Here is a 14,282-nt window from a genome sequence, read left to right as displayed (position 1 = left end):
TTTCACATTGTACTTAGTCTGCTCTTTTCCCCCTCTACACCAAACCCCTTTGCCTAAAATAGCCGATCTACAAGCTCACAACGCCTCGCAGCGCGAGGCGTTGTGAGCTTGTAGATCTGCTATTTTTGGCTAAAGTAATATGGACGCTATATAGGGTTCAATCGGTTAATATAAAAAAGGTGAAAAAGAGTTTTATCACACAAAGATTTGGAGGACCCCCTGTAGTGACTCTGAGGGGGGTCCCGGACCCCCTGTTGAAGACCCCTGTACTAAAGCAAAGTATACTTGAGTAAATCTATTTAGTTAGCTTTCCACCTCTGGTAATGATAATTGCATCAGTTCTTGCTCCATGTGAGTATTGACCCGACCGTGTGCTGCTGGGCTGTGGAAGCAGCCAGGCAGGCAGAGAGGCACCACAGTCAGGGGCGTCACAAGGTGGGGTTAGGATTGGGACTGAGTTACTAGGGCCCAAGGTGGAGGGGCCTTAATTATTTTATGCTTTATAACTATTGAAAAATAGCAGATATACAAGCTCACAGCGCGGCACCGAGAGTGCCGCGCTGCAAGCTTGTAGATCTGCTATTTTTTGAAAAGCCATGAGAATGTGTGCAAATCTTTTGAATATATTTATTTTTTAAGCGATCATTTGAAACTCAAAAAAAAAAAAAAAAAGATTCTGGGGGGTCCCTGGAACTAAATATTTTGAGATGGGGGGGTCCGTGGCCAAATACATATCATTTTGGGGGTCCTTCACATGAAAAAGTTTGAGAACCAATGAGAAGGAAACATAGGTTTTTCAAAAAAAAAAAAACCCTTAGAAGGATTTCAAATATTCAAAGACTTGATTCAAATCATTTTCACGATTTTTTCAAAAATGGCAGATCTACAAGCTTGTATATCTGCTATTTTTCAATAGTTGAAGCACAAAATAACGCGTAATAATGCGTCCCCAGTCTAAATGGGTTTAAACCCCCTCCCTCCCCGTATGAAGAACATTCATGGGGGGCCCGCAGTGAATCCTTGTACCCAGGGCCCAGGATTTGGTGAGACGCCCCTGACCACAGTGAAGACGTCTCAGTGATTTAGTGATGTTTGAGAGGGACACGTGTCCTCTGATGCCTCCCCATATGCTTCATTAAGCCGCTCGTAAAGACAGCCAGATCAATGCAGGGCCGGGCTGAGCTTCTGTCTCACACACACACAGGGGCGTCACAAGGGGGGGGGGGGGGGGGGGGGGGGGAAGTGGGACTGAGTTACTATAGGGCCCAAGGTGGAGGGGGCTTTTCATTATTTTATACTTTAGCTATCGAAAAAAGGCAGATCTACAAGCTCACAGCGCGGCACCGAGTGCCGCGCTGCGAGCTTGTAGATCTGCTATTTTTGAAAAGTCGTGAAAATGTGTGCAAATCTTTGAATAGGCTATATGTGTTTTTTAAAGGAGCTATAGTCAACTTTTTCTTGAAAAACGGATGCTAAAATAAAATTAATGTTTCGAAAATATTTTATAAAAAAATAAGCTTCATACATGTGTTTCTATAAAGAAAATGACCACAAAAAGCGTAAAATAATGATAAAATAATCATTATGGCCATTGTCAGACCGACACTTTGTTTACATTCTAGTCTATAGACTAGGATGTAAACAAAGTGTCGGCCCTACAATGAAAAAGTTGACTATAGCTCCTTTAAGCGAACATTTGAAACTCAAATTTTTCTTCTGGGGGGTCACTGGAACTAAATATTTCGGGGGTCCTTCACATGAAAAAGTGTCATAGAAGCATAGAAACTGCCATAGAAACATTGAAAAAACCATGAATTTTCAAAAATAGCAATTTTCAAAAAAAGCATATCTACAAGCTCGCACCTGTGAGCTTGTATATCTGCTATTTTTCAGGGTTTTGCGTTCCCAGTCTAAATGGGTTAAACCCACTCCCCCTTTGAAGAACATTCAGCAGTGAATTCTTGTACCCAGGGCCCAGAATTTGGTGCGACACCCCTGCACACACACACACACACACACACAGTGGCGGAAGAAGTACTGACTTTTTTTCTTTTTTTAAGTATCAATACTGTGATGTAGAAATATTACTGTTAGGGCACGGTCATGCCACACTTTTATTCTAACTAGGAGGGCAGATTCTGAGAATGCATTTCAATGGGAATGCTGCCATTTGTGGATTTCTGCGGTTTCGCTCTTTCGAACGACCGTCATTTCGACAACGGAGCGTCGGGAGGGTTAGCGACTCACCCCACCACGGAGGTTAGGTTTAGGGTAAGGGTTAGGTTTGGGTGTCGAAGAGATGACACATGGAAACAGCGAAACGCTCCCGATTTCTGCAACGCTGGAGTAAAAGTACAAAGTTACAAAGGTATTGGTATCAAAATGTACACACTGAGTGCCATTGATTAAAACAATGATTTAATCACCAGTGCCAGGGTTTTTTATATTTTGTTTCCTTATTTCCGAGGCTCCTTAATCAGAGTAAATGTAATCTAAGTACAGTATTTCCATTTCCTGGTTACGTATTTTCTTTCACCCAGAACAGAAAAATGACAATCGCGGCCATCCGTGCTTTTGTTACGGACGGTCGGTAGAGAAGGGCTTTGTTTTAAACAAGAACGTGATCTGGAGTTAGATTACGAGATAAATCCATTGTTGTCAATTATTTCATTTTTCAACATTGGCCTGTATGGAAAACCGGATTTCCTGATTGAGTTATCTCCCGATGCATTGTGGGAATTTGAGTTTTTCTATTCAGTCGCGGCTGCCGCAGACCGCAAGCTACGGTTTAATATAAGTCATAGATAATCAATTTCGTGAATCACGCCGACGTGTGCACGTGCTTGCTGTCCAGAACCGCCAATCCCACCGATAGATCGACAGACAGATCATATGTCTGTGCATATCATTTCAACGCATAGCGTTTTGCTATTGCGTTGCATTTTACAGTTCCACTTCCAACATATTTACAGTAGCGGCACATTGATGGAACGTATTTGTGTATTTGTGTCAGTGTACAGCAGCAGCATCCTCTCTAGTCTGCAGTCTTTGCAGCTACGTACAGTACTACCACAGCACTACCACAGCACAGACACTTCTCTTCCCTTCGAGCACCATCCATCATCAGCTAGCCTTTCAGTCAGGTTCTCTTTCCTCCAGCCCTAGAATTATCCTCTTCGCTAAATGGATTTACATTTGGCAGGAATAATGTTAACATTACGTCACTTTACACTTAATTAAACCACATTAGCCCCCACCAACCCTCCTTTCCCCTCACCCCTTTCACTCTCTCTCTCTCTTTCGTTCTCTCTCTCTCTCTCTCTCTCTCTCTCTCTCTCTCTCTCTCTCCTCTCTCTCTCAAGTTTTTCATTTTCAAGCCATAATTAGGCCTTCATTAAACCGTGGGATATCGTGCTAATGGACTCAGTGATTCAGACAACTTCATTTAAGCTGCAAATCAAGGGGACAATGGGCTGGGGCTAGATGACTCCGCGGCGTGTCATGATTTCATCTTGCCAGAGACTCAATTACCGCCGCAGTCGTCATCATCTGCTGGAGTCAAGGAGAGGCCTGGGGGTCGAAAAGAGCATCTCCGCCGCTTAAAAGCAAGAGAAAAGGAACGTAGGACGTAGTCGAGGGAGTGGGAGGTCAGGCTGTTCGAGTGTTGACTGCATGCGGCCAAACAGCAGCAACAACACAAGAGCGCTGGCATCTCTTGACCTTTTCTCAGAGAAAGCAGTGCTACTCTCGCAGACACCACTGGCTCATCCAAGAAAAAGAAAAAGAAAATACGGAGCTTAACGGCGTGCGGTTCAACAACCCGCCGAAATTCCGGTAAGGTGAGCTGTGCAGAGCAGCTATCAATCGATCGAATCACTCAGTAGTGCAGCCACAGGTCTGGCAATCTGTTTTCACGCTGCTACATAATGAAACACTCTGCTTCAATGAGCGAAATATTCAAGCAATTCCACAATTCAAACACATTTAAACAAACCAACAATACATAGTTTTATGGCATTTCACATAAATGAACTGACAAGCTAGAGGGAAAAAGTGGGAGAGAGCAAGAAATGGGGGATAATTGACTGTGCATTTTGCAATTGTAGTTCCAGCTTCCCAGAAGTTGGCATACCCGTTTGGGAGCGTGTCGACTGTCGATATTGTGACATCTGTTCGCCGGTTCATTCTTTCGACACGGGTGAATGTTAACCTGGTGAAAAGCTAACCTGCCGACGTGGGTGAATGTTAACCTCTATGCCTAAACCTAACCCAAACCCTGACCTCAGTAACCGTGATGCGGGTGATTAGCTAACCTGCCGACGCTCATAGTGGAAAGAATGACTCGTCGAAAGAGCGAGATTTCCCCTACCCGTTTCCTGTTCCAATTCATTTTCCCCCATATCTTTATTTCATTGGTTTTCAACCCGTTTCATTTCATTTGAGCCACGGACCACCATTTGATGTCCACGGGACCGCTGGTTGAAGACCACTGCTTTAGACACCTTCACATCCCGTTCAAATCCGCTGCGGAGCCAATCAAACAAAGCTATGGGCAAATGAACTGGAACAGGACACAGGTACGCCACCTTCTGGACAGCTGGGACTACATTAATGCACATACTGTACAGTAGCCTATCGATGTACAGTAGGCAAAGAAAGAGCACAACTATAAGGTTAAGTGAGTGCGAGACTTACTTTCATTCGAGCCTTGGTTCTCGTCGTAGGCGCGGACATAGTCATCCTGCAGGAGAAGAAAAAAGAAAAACACACAGAGAGAGTGTGAGAGACCTCAGTGAAGCATCTGTCATTTATTTAACATTATGTTAATGCTTGAGACACGAGTGCAGGCAGCATCTTTGAATACAGCTGCTAGCATAAGTCACGTCCACAGAAGATTAGCCTACGTGTTACTCCGCCATGATGGCAATAAACGTGACCGAGAGGACCTGCAGTTAGTGTGATTCATGGGTTAACCCGTGAAGACCCGGAACCACTTTAACCATTATTGTATGCTTTAATATATGGGAAAAATAGCAGATATACAAGCTCACGGCGCGGCACCGAGTGCTGCGCCGCGAGCTTGTAGATCTGCTATTTTTGAAAAGTCGTGAAAATTAGTGTTTAAATATTTGAACTATTTTTTTTGTAACTCAAATTTTTCTTTCTCGGGGTCCCTGGAAAAAAATATATTTTGAGATGGGGGTCCGCAGTCAAATACATCTAGACTTCGGGGGGTCCTTGACATGAAAAAGGGTGAGAATCACTGATGAAACGAGTTTTTCAAAAAACCTTAGAAGAATTTAGAAGTAGAATCAGGTCAATATATTCAAAGACTTGCACAAATCTGTCACGATTTTTCAAAAATAGCAGATCTACAAGCTCATGGCGAGGCACTCTATGCCATGCTATGAGCTTGTTGATCTGCTATTCTTTTAATAGCTAAAGCACAAAATAACGGCTAAAAAGTGCTTAAAATCTCAAATGACGCCGATGCTTCCCGCTCTTCGCGGGTTAAGTGAATCACAGGGAACACAGATGGATGTGCCGCTCCGGCATGGAAATGAGTCCAGCTCGCCTCTTATCTTGCACCCAGCGCCTGCAGTGCCTTACTGTACGGCAGACATATGGCGCGTTATGGTCCTAGCTTCTCGAACGTGGCTCTGTCCCTATTCCCACTTAATTAGGACATTAATTGTGCTAATCGAAATCAAAAGACACTGAGTGGAAATGAAGGCAGGCTGGTTGGGCTGGGGAGGGGGGGAGAGATAAAAAGCAAGCAAGGCAGGAAGGAGCAGTGAAAATGAGTTATTAATGACAAGGATGCTCACACACAGACATGCACGAACGCACACGCACAAACACACACGCACAAACGCACACGCACTAACACGAGTATGGTAGTTGGTGGGAGGAGTGTTGTGCAGATGGGAGAAACTGACCTCTACCTCCTGGGGGAACGAACGGCAGAGGAGAGAGAAGAGAGAAAAAAAAAAGAAAGTTCAGAGTCAGTGGAGAAGAAAAGAGCAAGTTCAGATGCATGTTATTAAGCCGCGCTCATTAGCATTCAGAACAACACTCCTCACAAAAGACTTTGTTCGTTTCAGTATTAAACACATGGATCTAATGCTGTCAAAGGAGGAAAAAAGGGAAACGGTTATGTTATAATAAAAAGGAAAATGTGTTGTCAGTGACCAGCCTCTCATTGCATACTGTAGTGCAGTGTTTCTCAAATGGGGGTTTCGAGTACCCCTAGGGGTACGCAGAGGTACTACAGGGGGTACTTGAGAGAACATGGGAAATGATGCTTTGCGCCGTAAAGCTTTAAACCAAATGAAGTAAGAATCTTGACTAGCACAACTGTTACTGAATAGAAAACAAATTCTTACTGTTATTCTCAACATATTGACAAAAAACTGGACCTTTGATGTCAGTATTTTCTTTTATCAAAATGTTGTTGTCGATTAAAGGGGCTACTTTTATTCAGCAATCAGGAAAAGGGGTACTGATGCCCAAAAGGTTTGAGAACCACTGCTGACATACTGTAGAGATAGGGGCAGGGACGTGCTGGCCATTGGGAAAAGCGGGACAACTCCCAAACGGCCGGTTCCAAGCCGGCCATTAGGAAAAAATTACAAATAAAATGTCGGCCTTCGTTCCATTTTGGGGGCTGGGCGGCCAACAAAGTAAATCGTCACTGTCGGGCAGAAAGCTTGTATCTCCAAGTTTCAAATGTATACATTTTTTCGCAATGCAAAGCCCTGCTTCATCATACAAGGCTGTTGCACAAAAGTAGTGAAAACAGCAGATCTACAAGCACACAACGCCTCGCGGTGCGAGGCGTTGTGTGCTTGTAGATCGGCTGTTTTCACTAGTTTAAATCATTTTAAAATGATAAATACAAAACAAACGGTTTTGGACATACAAGGTTTCCACCCGACAACGACAAAATAGAACTCATGTACAGTAATTGGCCCACTGGCTTGTCACTTGTCATGATCTGAAATGGCAAATCTTTGAGTAGCAGCAGCGCTATAGAGAGAGATCTCTCTCTATAGCGCGCAATGAGGGCCTCTACAACTCTTTTTCCCGGGCTGAATCAGGGGCCCAGCATGTCCCTGGATAGGGGTCATATAGTATAGCTAGTGACCTGATACTGACCAAAAGAACTGGATCTGATATTGGGAATAATATAAAGTATAATCCGACACGACCCATTGATAGATCCAATCCTTTCCAATCCACTTTATTTATAGAGCACATGTAAAACGACCATGTTGAACTAAAGTGCTGTCTGTACACTCAGTAGCAAAAGAATACTAAAAATACCAAGAGCAAAATAAACAGGGAGAAAACATCTCTCGACACACTGCTTAGTGGAGACAGCAACTCACAGTCTGAATTATCGAATGCCAAGTGAGTACAGTTTTCAAACGATAACTCTATGCTGAAACATCACACAATGTGAGTGGAAATGGTTCATTAGCCATTTTATACGCACGCTATTAAATACACGATGAAACTAATGTGTCAACGACAGATCTAGATCATTGATTGATTGATTGATTGAAGAGTTTATTAGCAGTTTGCAATAGAAAAAAGTACAGTTTCATGACAGCACAAATCACTGGTACAAGGTCAACTAAAAGGAGATCCTTGTAAGCTTTACGGCTTATTTACACAGGAACCACTTTATGTATCTCATATAACATTGAAAGACGGATAGAACATAGTACTTTACATAGGATAACATCAATTACAAAAGCAGAAAAAGGATAACATCAAGTACAAAAGCAGAAAAAGGGGAGAACAAGGGGGGGGGGGGGTGGAAGCATGGGGGCTTAGTCTATTTACAAGTCTCGAGTAGCAGCCGCCTGAAGGTGACTTTTCATACCAATTTTGAAGGAGGCTAGGGTTTGCACTCCTTTGAGGCTTGCGGAAGGGCATTCCACATGTTGGTGGTATAGCTGCGGAACGAATTAGAGCCTTGTTTAGTGTTAAATGCACGTTGAACACGATTAGCGGAGCTTAATTGACCATTGACTAATCCGTGCCTGAAAGTGTCACGTAAATATGTGTAAACGTGGGTGGCACGGTGGCTCAGTGCACCGGTGCCTCACAAGGTCCCGTGTTGAGAGAAGGTCGCGTGACGTTTTGCATGTTCTCCCCATGTTCACGTGGGTTTTTCGTCAAAGTGCATACATGAGTGGTTCCCATTTTCTGGATAAGGGCCCACTTGAACAACTCAAAAGCTTGGGATATGCCGGTTAATAGCTGGCATACATGCTTAGTCAGCCTACACTTCATAAATAAAGGTTTGAAACTTCTCTCTGTGAGGGATATTCCACTGCAGTACCGTGTCTGTATAGTACAGGGTTCCCCAATAGGCGGCCCGCGGGCCATTTGCGGCCCGCGGGGGGCTACTGTCTGGCCCCCACCAACCCCAGTAATAATGGTGGTATAAGAGCAGCAACAACACTAGTATATCGTCGTTGTTGGGTGGAAATCTCGTATCTCCAAATTTGTACGTTCTTTCGCGGATCATACAAGGCCGTCGCACAAAAGTAGTGAAAACAGCCGATCTACAAGCACACAACGCCTCGCAGTGCGAGGCGTTTAAATTATTATTTTTTTTTTTTTTAAGTTTAAATTCTTTTTAAATGATAAATTCAAAACGAACGGTTTTGGAAATTTTTCACCCAACGACGACGAAAACCATCACTGGAGTAGCAGGAACGCCACCATCGCCCCCTGCAATGTGGTGGCCCTCGGCTTGGTACCCTAGACATAAGTCGGAACTTAGGGAAAACTAATTGGGGAACCCTGGTATAGTACATGATAACTACATTAGCAACTAAGCTGTAAGTGGCTATCTTAGGCCCCATCTACACTGGCAGCCAAATCCAGCCCTGAATCAGATCTGTGCCACATCCAGATTGGAATCCGATTGGTTTAAATGGTCACATGTTCACATGGAACAAATCAGATTCCAATCTGGATGTGACACAGATCTGATTCAGGCTGGATTTGGCTGCCAGTGTAAATGGGGCCTTAAAGCTACAATCCATACGTTTTATGTCCGTTGTCGCCCTCTCCCGACAGAGAGGTAATTGCAGCAATGATACAATAAAGGTGGTGGTGCATCTGGCGTCCAGTCCGGTGTGCTTTAATTAAGTGTGCCTGCTATGCAATAGCAGAACACTTATTGTAATCCGCCATACTTAAGTATGGGGTTAGGGTTAAAAAAAAATTTTTCTCAAAAATTTTTTTTTCTCAATTTTTTTTTCTCAATTTTTTTTTTTCTCAAAAAAATTTTTTTTCTCAAAAAATTTTTCTCAAATTTTTTTTTTCTCAAATTTTTTTTTTCTCAAAATATTTTTTTTTCTCAAACATTTTTTTTTTTCTCAATTTTTTTTTCTCAAAAAAATTTTTTTTTCTCAATTTTTTTTTTACTTTTTTTTCTCACAAAACAATGTTTTCTCAAAAAACTGTCGTTAAAGTGCGACCCGTGATAACGGCCAAAAATGCGCCAAAACGCCACTAATTAGTCGAAATGGCTGTGGGTGGTGTCATATGAAGAACCATAATGTTAAAGCTTATGCAAAAAATGCTAATGTTAAAAAATGTAACGCTAATGCTAACACCAACCGCTACACAAGGTTGCACAGACTTAGCGAGCTGCAGGCACACTTAAAATTTCTTGGAAATTTTCTTTTCTAGTTAACTTCGTAGTCTGCCCTGAGACTGGGAGGTCAGGGTTCAATCCCCAGGCTGGGTCATACCAAAGACTATAAAACTGGTACCCGATGCCTCCCTGCTTGGCACTCAAGGGTTGGATTTGGGGTAAGTCCCTGCGACACGCTAGCGTCATGTCCAGGGGGCGCACTTGTACATGCGTCGCGCTAAGGAAACAGGAGCTCCTGACCTATGGGCCACATAAGCTACTTACATAGTAAAAGTATCAATACTGCAATGTAGAAATACAAGAAAAAGTCTCTATTTCAAAATGTGCTTGGGTAAAAGTACAAAAGTATTGGTATCAAAATGTACTTAAGTAAAAGCACTCATTATGCAGAGACTCAATGAATTTATTGAGATATATAAAAATATTTTGAAAATAGCTGATGTACAAGCTCACGATGCGTTGCATCGCGACGCACTGTGAGCTTGTAGATCGGCTATTTTCAAATGGCCAAAAAGTATAGTGCTGGGTAATGTATGGGTAATGTATGTTTTGTAATAATAATCAAAATCTACTAACTATTAGCTAAAGTTTTCATATATCTGTATTGGAGTAAAAGTATAATATTTGCCTCTGAAGTACCAGAAGTAAAAGTACTGATAATTGGAAATACTCCAGTAAAGTAAAAAAACACCTCAAAATTGTACTTAAAGGAGCTATAGTCAACTTTTTCTTGAAAGACGGACGCTATAATAAAAATTATGTTTTGAAAATATTTTATAAAAAAGATTAAGCTTCATATATGTGTTTCTATTCTAAAATGACCACAAAAAGCGTAAAATAATGATAAAATAATCATTTTGGCCATTGTCGGGCCGACTTTGTTTACATCCCTCTTCTATTCTGAGAGGGACGTAAACAAAGTCGGCCCAACAATGGCCAAAATGATTATTTTATCATTATTTTACACTTTTTGTGGTCATTTTAGAATAGAAACACATATATGAAGCTTAATCTTTTTTATAAAATATTTTCAAAACATTTTTATTTTAGCGTCCGTTTTTCAAGAAAAAGTTAACTATAGCTCCTTTAAGTAAAATACATTAGTAAATACACCACTGCCATCAATCAATAGAGGGAATGCGCGTGACATCACCGTACCTGCTAGTTATGCGGGAACACCTACTGAGTGGTAAAAAACAGAGTCAGTAGTAGTCAGTAGGAGTGAGGAGGAGCACTTCCTAAAACAAATGCTTCATACTGCTTTATGTTTTGCCACTCAGTCTGCCACTCAGTCTGATGCTGAGTGGCATTTCGCATATGATGCATACCTTGACACAGCGGGATCTACCGGTAAATCTCTCAATGGAAGAGTATAGGTAGACCAATTCCAACTGCCGCAGATGTAGTTACATTGTATTAAAATCTACCATACAATAATGTTTGGTACAAATGCTGCCATCAGTCTTCCGCCACACCATGGGGCCCTTCAGCACTGTCTGATAACACTGTGATAACACTGTATTTCTACTCTCTATTTTCCATTCCGTTACCCCAGCCCTGCGAAAGGTTGTTGAGTAGAGGCGAGGCGACCGAACATTGCTCGCCCTGTTCGCCCACGCGCAGCGTCAGGTTAGGGACGAGTCGATTGAGTGCTCGATCATTGGCTTGACCCTGTCGTGTTTGTCACCGATAGGTGTTGTTGTGACGCCTGGATACGGGCCAGCTACGCCTACATACAGGGACGTGCTGGCCATTGGGAAAAGCGGGACAACTCCCGAACGGCCGGTTCATTACCGGCCGGTCCAGGCCGGCCATTTGGAAAAAAAATAAAATAAAATGTCGGCCTTCGTTCCTTTCTCGTACCTCCAAGTTTCAAATTTGTAGATTTTTTCGCAAAGCAAAGCCCTGCTTCATCATACAAGGCCGTTGCACAAAAGTAGTGAAAACAGCAGATCTACAAGCACACAACGCCTCGCGGTGCGAGGCGTTGTGTGCTTGTAGATCGGCTGTTTTCACTAGTTTAAATCATTTTTAAAATGATAAATACAAAACAATCGGTTTTGGACATACAAGGTTTCCACCCGACAACGACGAAATATAACTCATGTAATTGGCCCACTGGCTTGTCATGATCTGAAATGGCAAATGGGTGACAAGGTCATAACACGAAAAAACGAAATCTCTTACTTAGGATGTATCCTTGAAGCTAATCTTTCCAGTGAAAAGATGACTTCTAACGTCATAAATAAAATCAATCAACGAACTCGTTTCCTACAGAGGATCGCCCCAATGGTCAACTTCAACACACTGAAGACCATAGCTGGTGCAATAATCCAGCCCCTCTTTGACTACGGAGTCCACGTATGGTATCGTGACGCCCCACAAGCCCTGAAAACAAAACTCCAAACAGCCCAAAATAAACTAATTAGGGTTCTGCTTAACCTTCCCTATCAGACTCACCTCACCGCTACTCACCAGTTAAGAGTGGGGTGGCTCAGAGTAGATGACAGAGTACAGCAACTTGCAATGGGCCTGGTGTACAAGATACACTACACCACTATGATACCCAAGTACCTGTCAAAATACTTTATAAACATTAAGGATGTCCATAATTATAACACCAGAGGCAGCGCCACAGATCACTTCCAACCCAGAGTAAAAACCAACAAAGGGTCAAACTCGTTTTTCTGCTATACCACCAAAATGTGGAAAGCCTTACCGAAGGCCATAAAGGAGTGTGGATCACTAGCATCCTTTAAAATTGCCCTGAAAAACCACTTACAGGCAGCAGCCGTTCGCAACTGGTAAAAAAATGAACCTAGCCCAACCCTACCCTCCCCTGCCCCTTCTTTTATACTGTTTGTTTAGACTTACTGTTTTCTTTTTTGTTTTTCTTTACATATCTACTGCATAGTACTGTGTTCTATTTGTCTGTCATTCAATGTTATATGAGATACTTCACTGGTTTCCAGTGGAAATAAGCTTAGTCTTTTCATGGATCTCCTTTTAGTAGACCTTGTACCAGTGAACTGTACCGTCATGAAACTGTACCTTTTCCTATGCAAACTTCTAATAAAGTCTTCAATCAATCAATCAATCAATCAAATCTTTGAGTAGCAGCAGCGCTATAGAGAGAGATCTCTCTCTCTATAGCGCACAATGAGGGCCTCTCCAACTCTTTTTCCCGGGCTGAATCTGGGCCCCAGCACGTCCCTGCCTACATAACACTGAACCTGAAAACAAATGCTCCGCAGAAGTTTGTAAACTTATACTACAGACACAGCATTTTCTAGTGACATTATGGAACCTTAAAAGGAAAACCACGATAAAGACTTATTGACACTTTGCTGCGTCTGAGACAATAAACGCTAGCCCTCTCGTATATTTACAGGGTCTCCTTAGTGAAGATATACTCTGTAAAGCATACATCACCGTAAACATTTACTGTACCGAAAGGCCATGCCAAACATCTCTCTGCTTAGGCGATAAACTCCCGACAAAACACCGTGAAACAAGAAGTACCCCCTACCCCCATAAACACAAAGCGGCTGTGGCCCGGTTCTCTCGCTCAGTTCCATTTCACAGAGGTAAATATTTTCGCCATTGGCAAGGATTCAACTATTTAAAATCCTCCCCAATCCACAGCGCTGTTCCGCTCTGCTGCAGCTGCAATGCAGGCAGGGGCCTCCATCAGTTCATTTTCAGACCGTGTCTCTCCGCCCGTTGCGTCTGTCACAACAAAATCAACTTACAGTAAACTGCGTGGCGTCTATGATGACGGGAAAGGAAGGGCTTCGAAACAGAGACTCAGCACTCCTAGCCCCGCCCGGGGCCCCGCGTTTGAATGATGATCTGAGATGTAGCAGGCTAGGCACACACACATAAATAAAGGTGCCAACTGGAGCTAAAACTGGTTCTTCTAAGTGATGACACTATATTTTATTATATTATATTTTAATGATTCCATACAGAACCTTTAACCACTTAAAACTCTTGATTGACTTAAACGCGTCAATCAAGAAATCCTTTCACTAAATTAAATATTTCTTTCTTAGGTGATGATGGTTTTTGGCTGTGGAACCATAAAAGCCTTCTAAAGAACCCTTTAACCCTGTAAGACCCAAAAATAGAAATACTTGAACAATTCTTTTTTTACCTGTCAGATGGTGTTGTATGAGTATTTTGGAGAGGAAAATGTAATGTTTTTGTAAGGTTTTGTAGCCATAAATCATAAATCATGCTCTAATTTACATATGGGGGATATCTTTCAAAATAATAACATATGTACATGTTCTAGACATTTTAATGATCTCCAAAAAAATTATTACAGGCATTTTACTTATGTTTTTGTGAGGTATAGCTTCAGTGAAAAAGTGAGATGTTGTTCGTCCAGACTCTGGACTCCAGAGATCTTGGAAGTTGTGTGAATGTCAGCCTCTGTGGGGGGTATTTATATGCAAATATCTGGGCCAATGGCATTTTAATACTAAACAATAGGATCCAATGGTGATGTTTAGGTGGTAGGGTGAGCAAAAATAAAATAATTTAAACCTTTTTTTTTTAATAAAATACAAATGTTGTAATATTGCAACAGTGGTCT

General features: G+C 42.2%; 1 protein-coding gene across 1 annotated transcript in view; it reads right to left on the bottom strand.

Moving 5' to 3' along the window:
• spock2 (SPARC (osteonectin), cwcv and kazal like domains proteoglycan 2) overlaps positions 1-14,282 on the bottom strand; it is a 104,274-nt gene that overhangs the window by 54,193 nt on the left and 35,799 nt on the right. The window contains exon 2 of the mRNA XM_080739715.1: positions 4,696-4,741. Coding sequence (XP_080595841.1) covers positions 4,696-4,741 — 46 coding nt within the window. The remainder of the gene's footprint in view (positions 1-4,695; positions 4,742-14,282) is intronic.

Source organism: Nannobrachium achirus (assembly GCF_963921795.1).
Source record: "Nannobrachium achirus genome assembly, chromosome: 13".
In the NCBI taxonomy this organism is placed as follows: domain Eukaryota; kingdom Metazoa; phylum Chordata; class Actinopteri; order Myctophiformes; family Myctophidae; genus Nannobrachium; species Nannobrachium achirus.
Note: the sequence above shows the minus strand (reverse complement) of the source record. Positions and strands in the feature narration are given on the sequence as shown.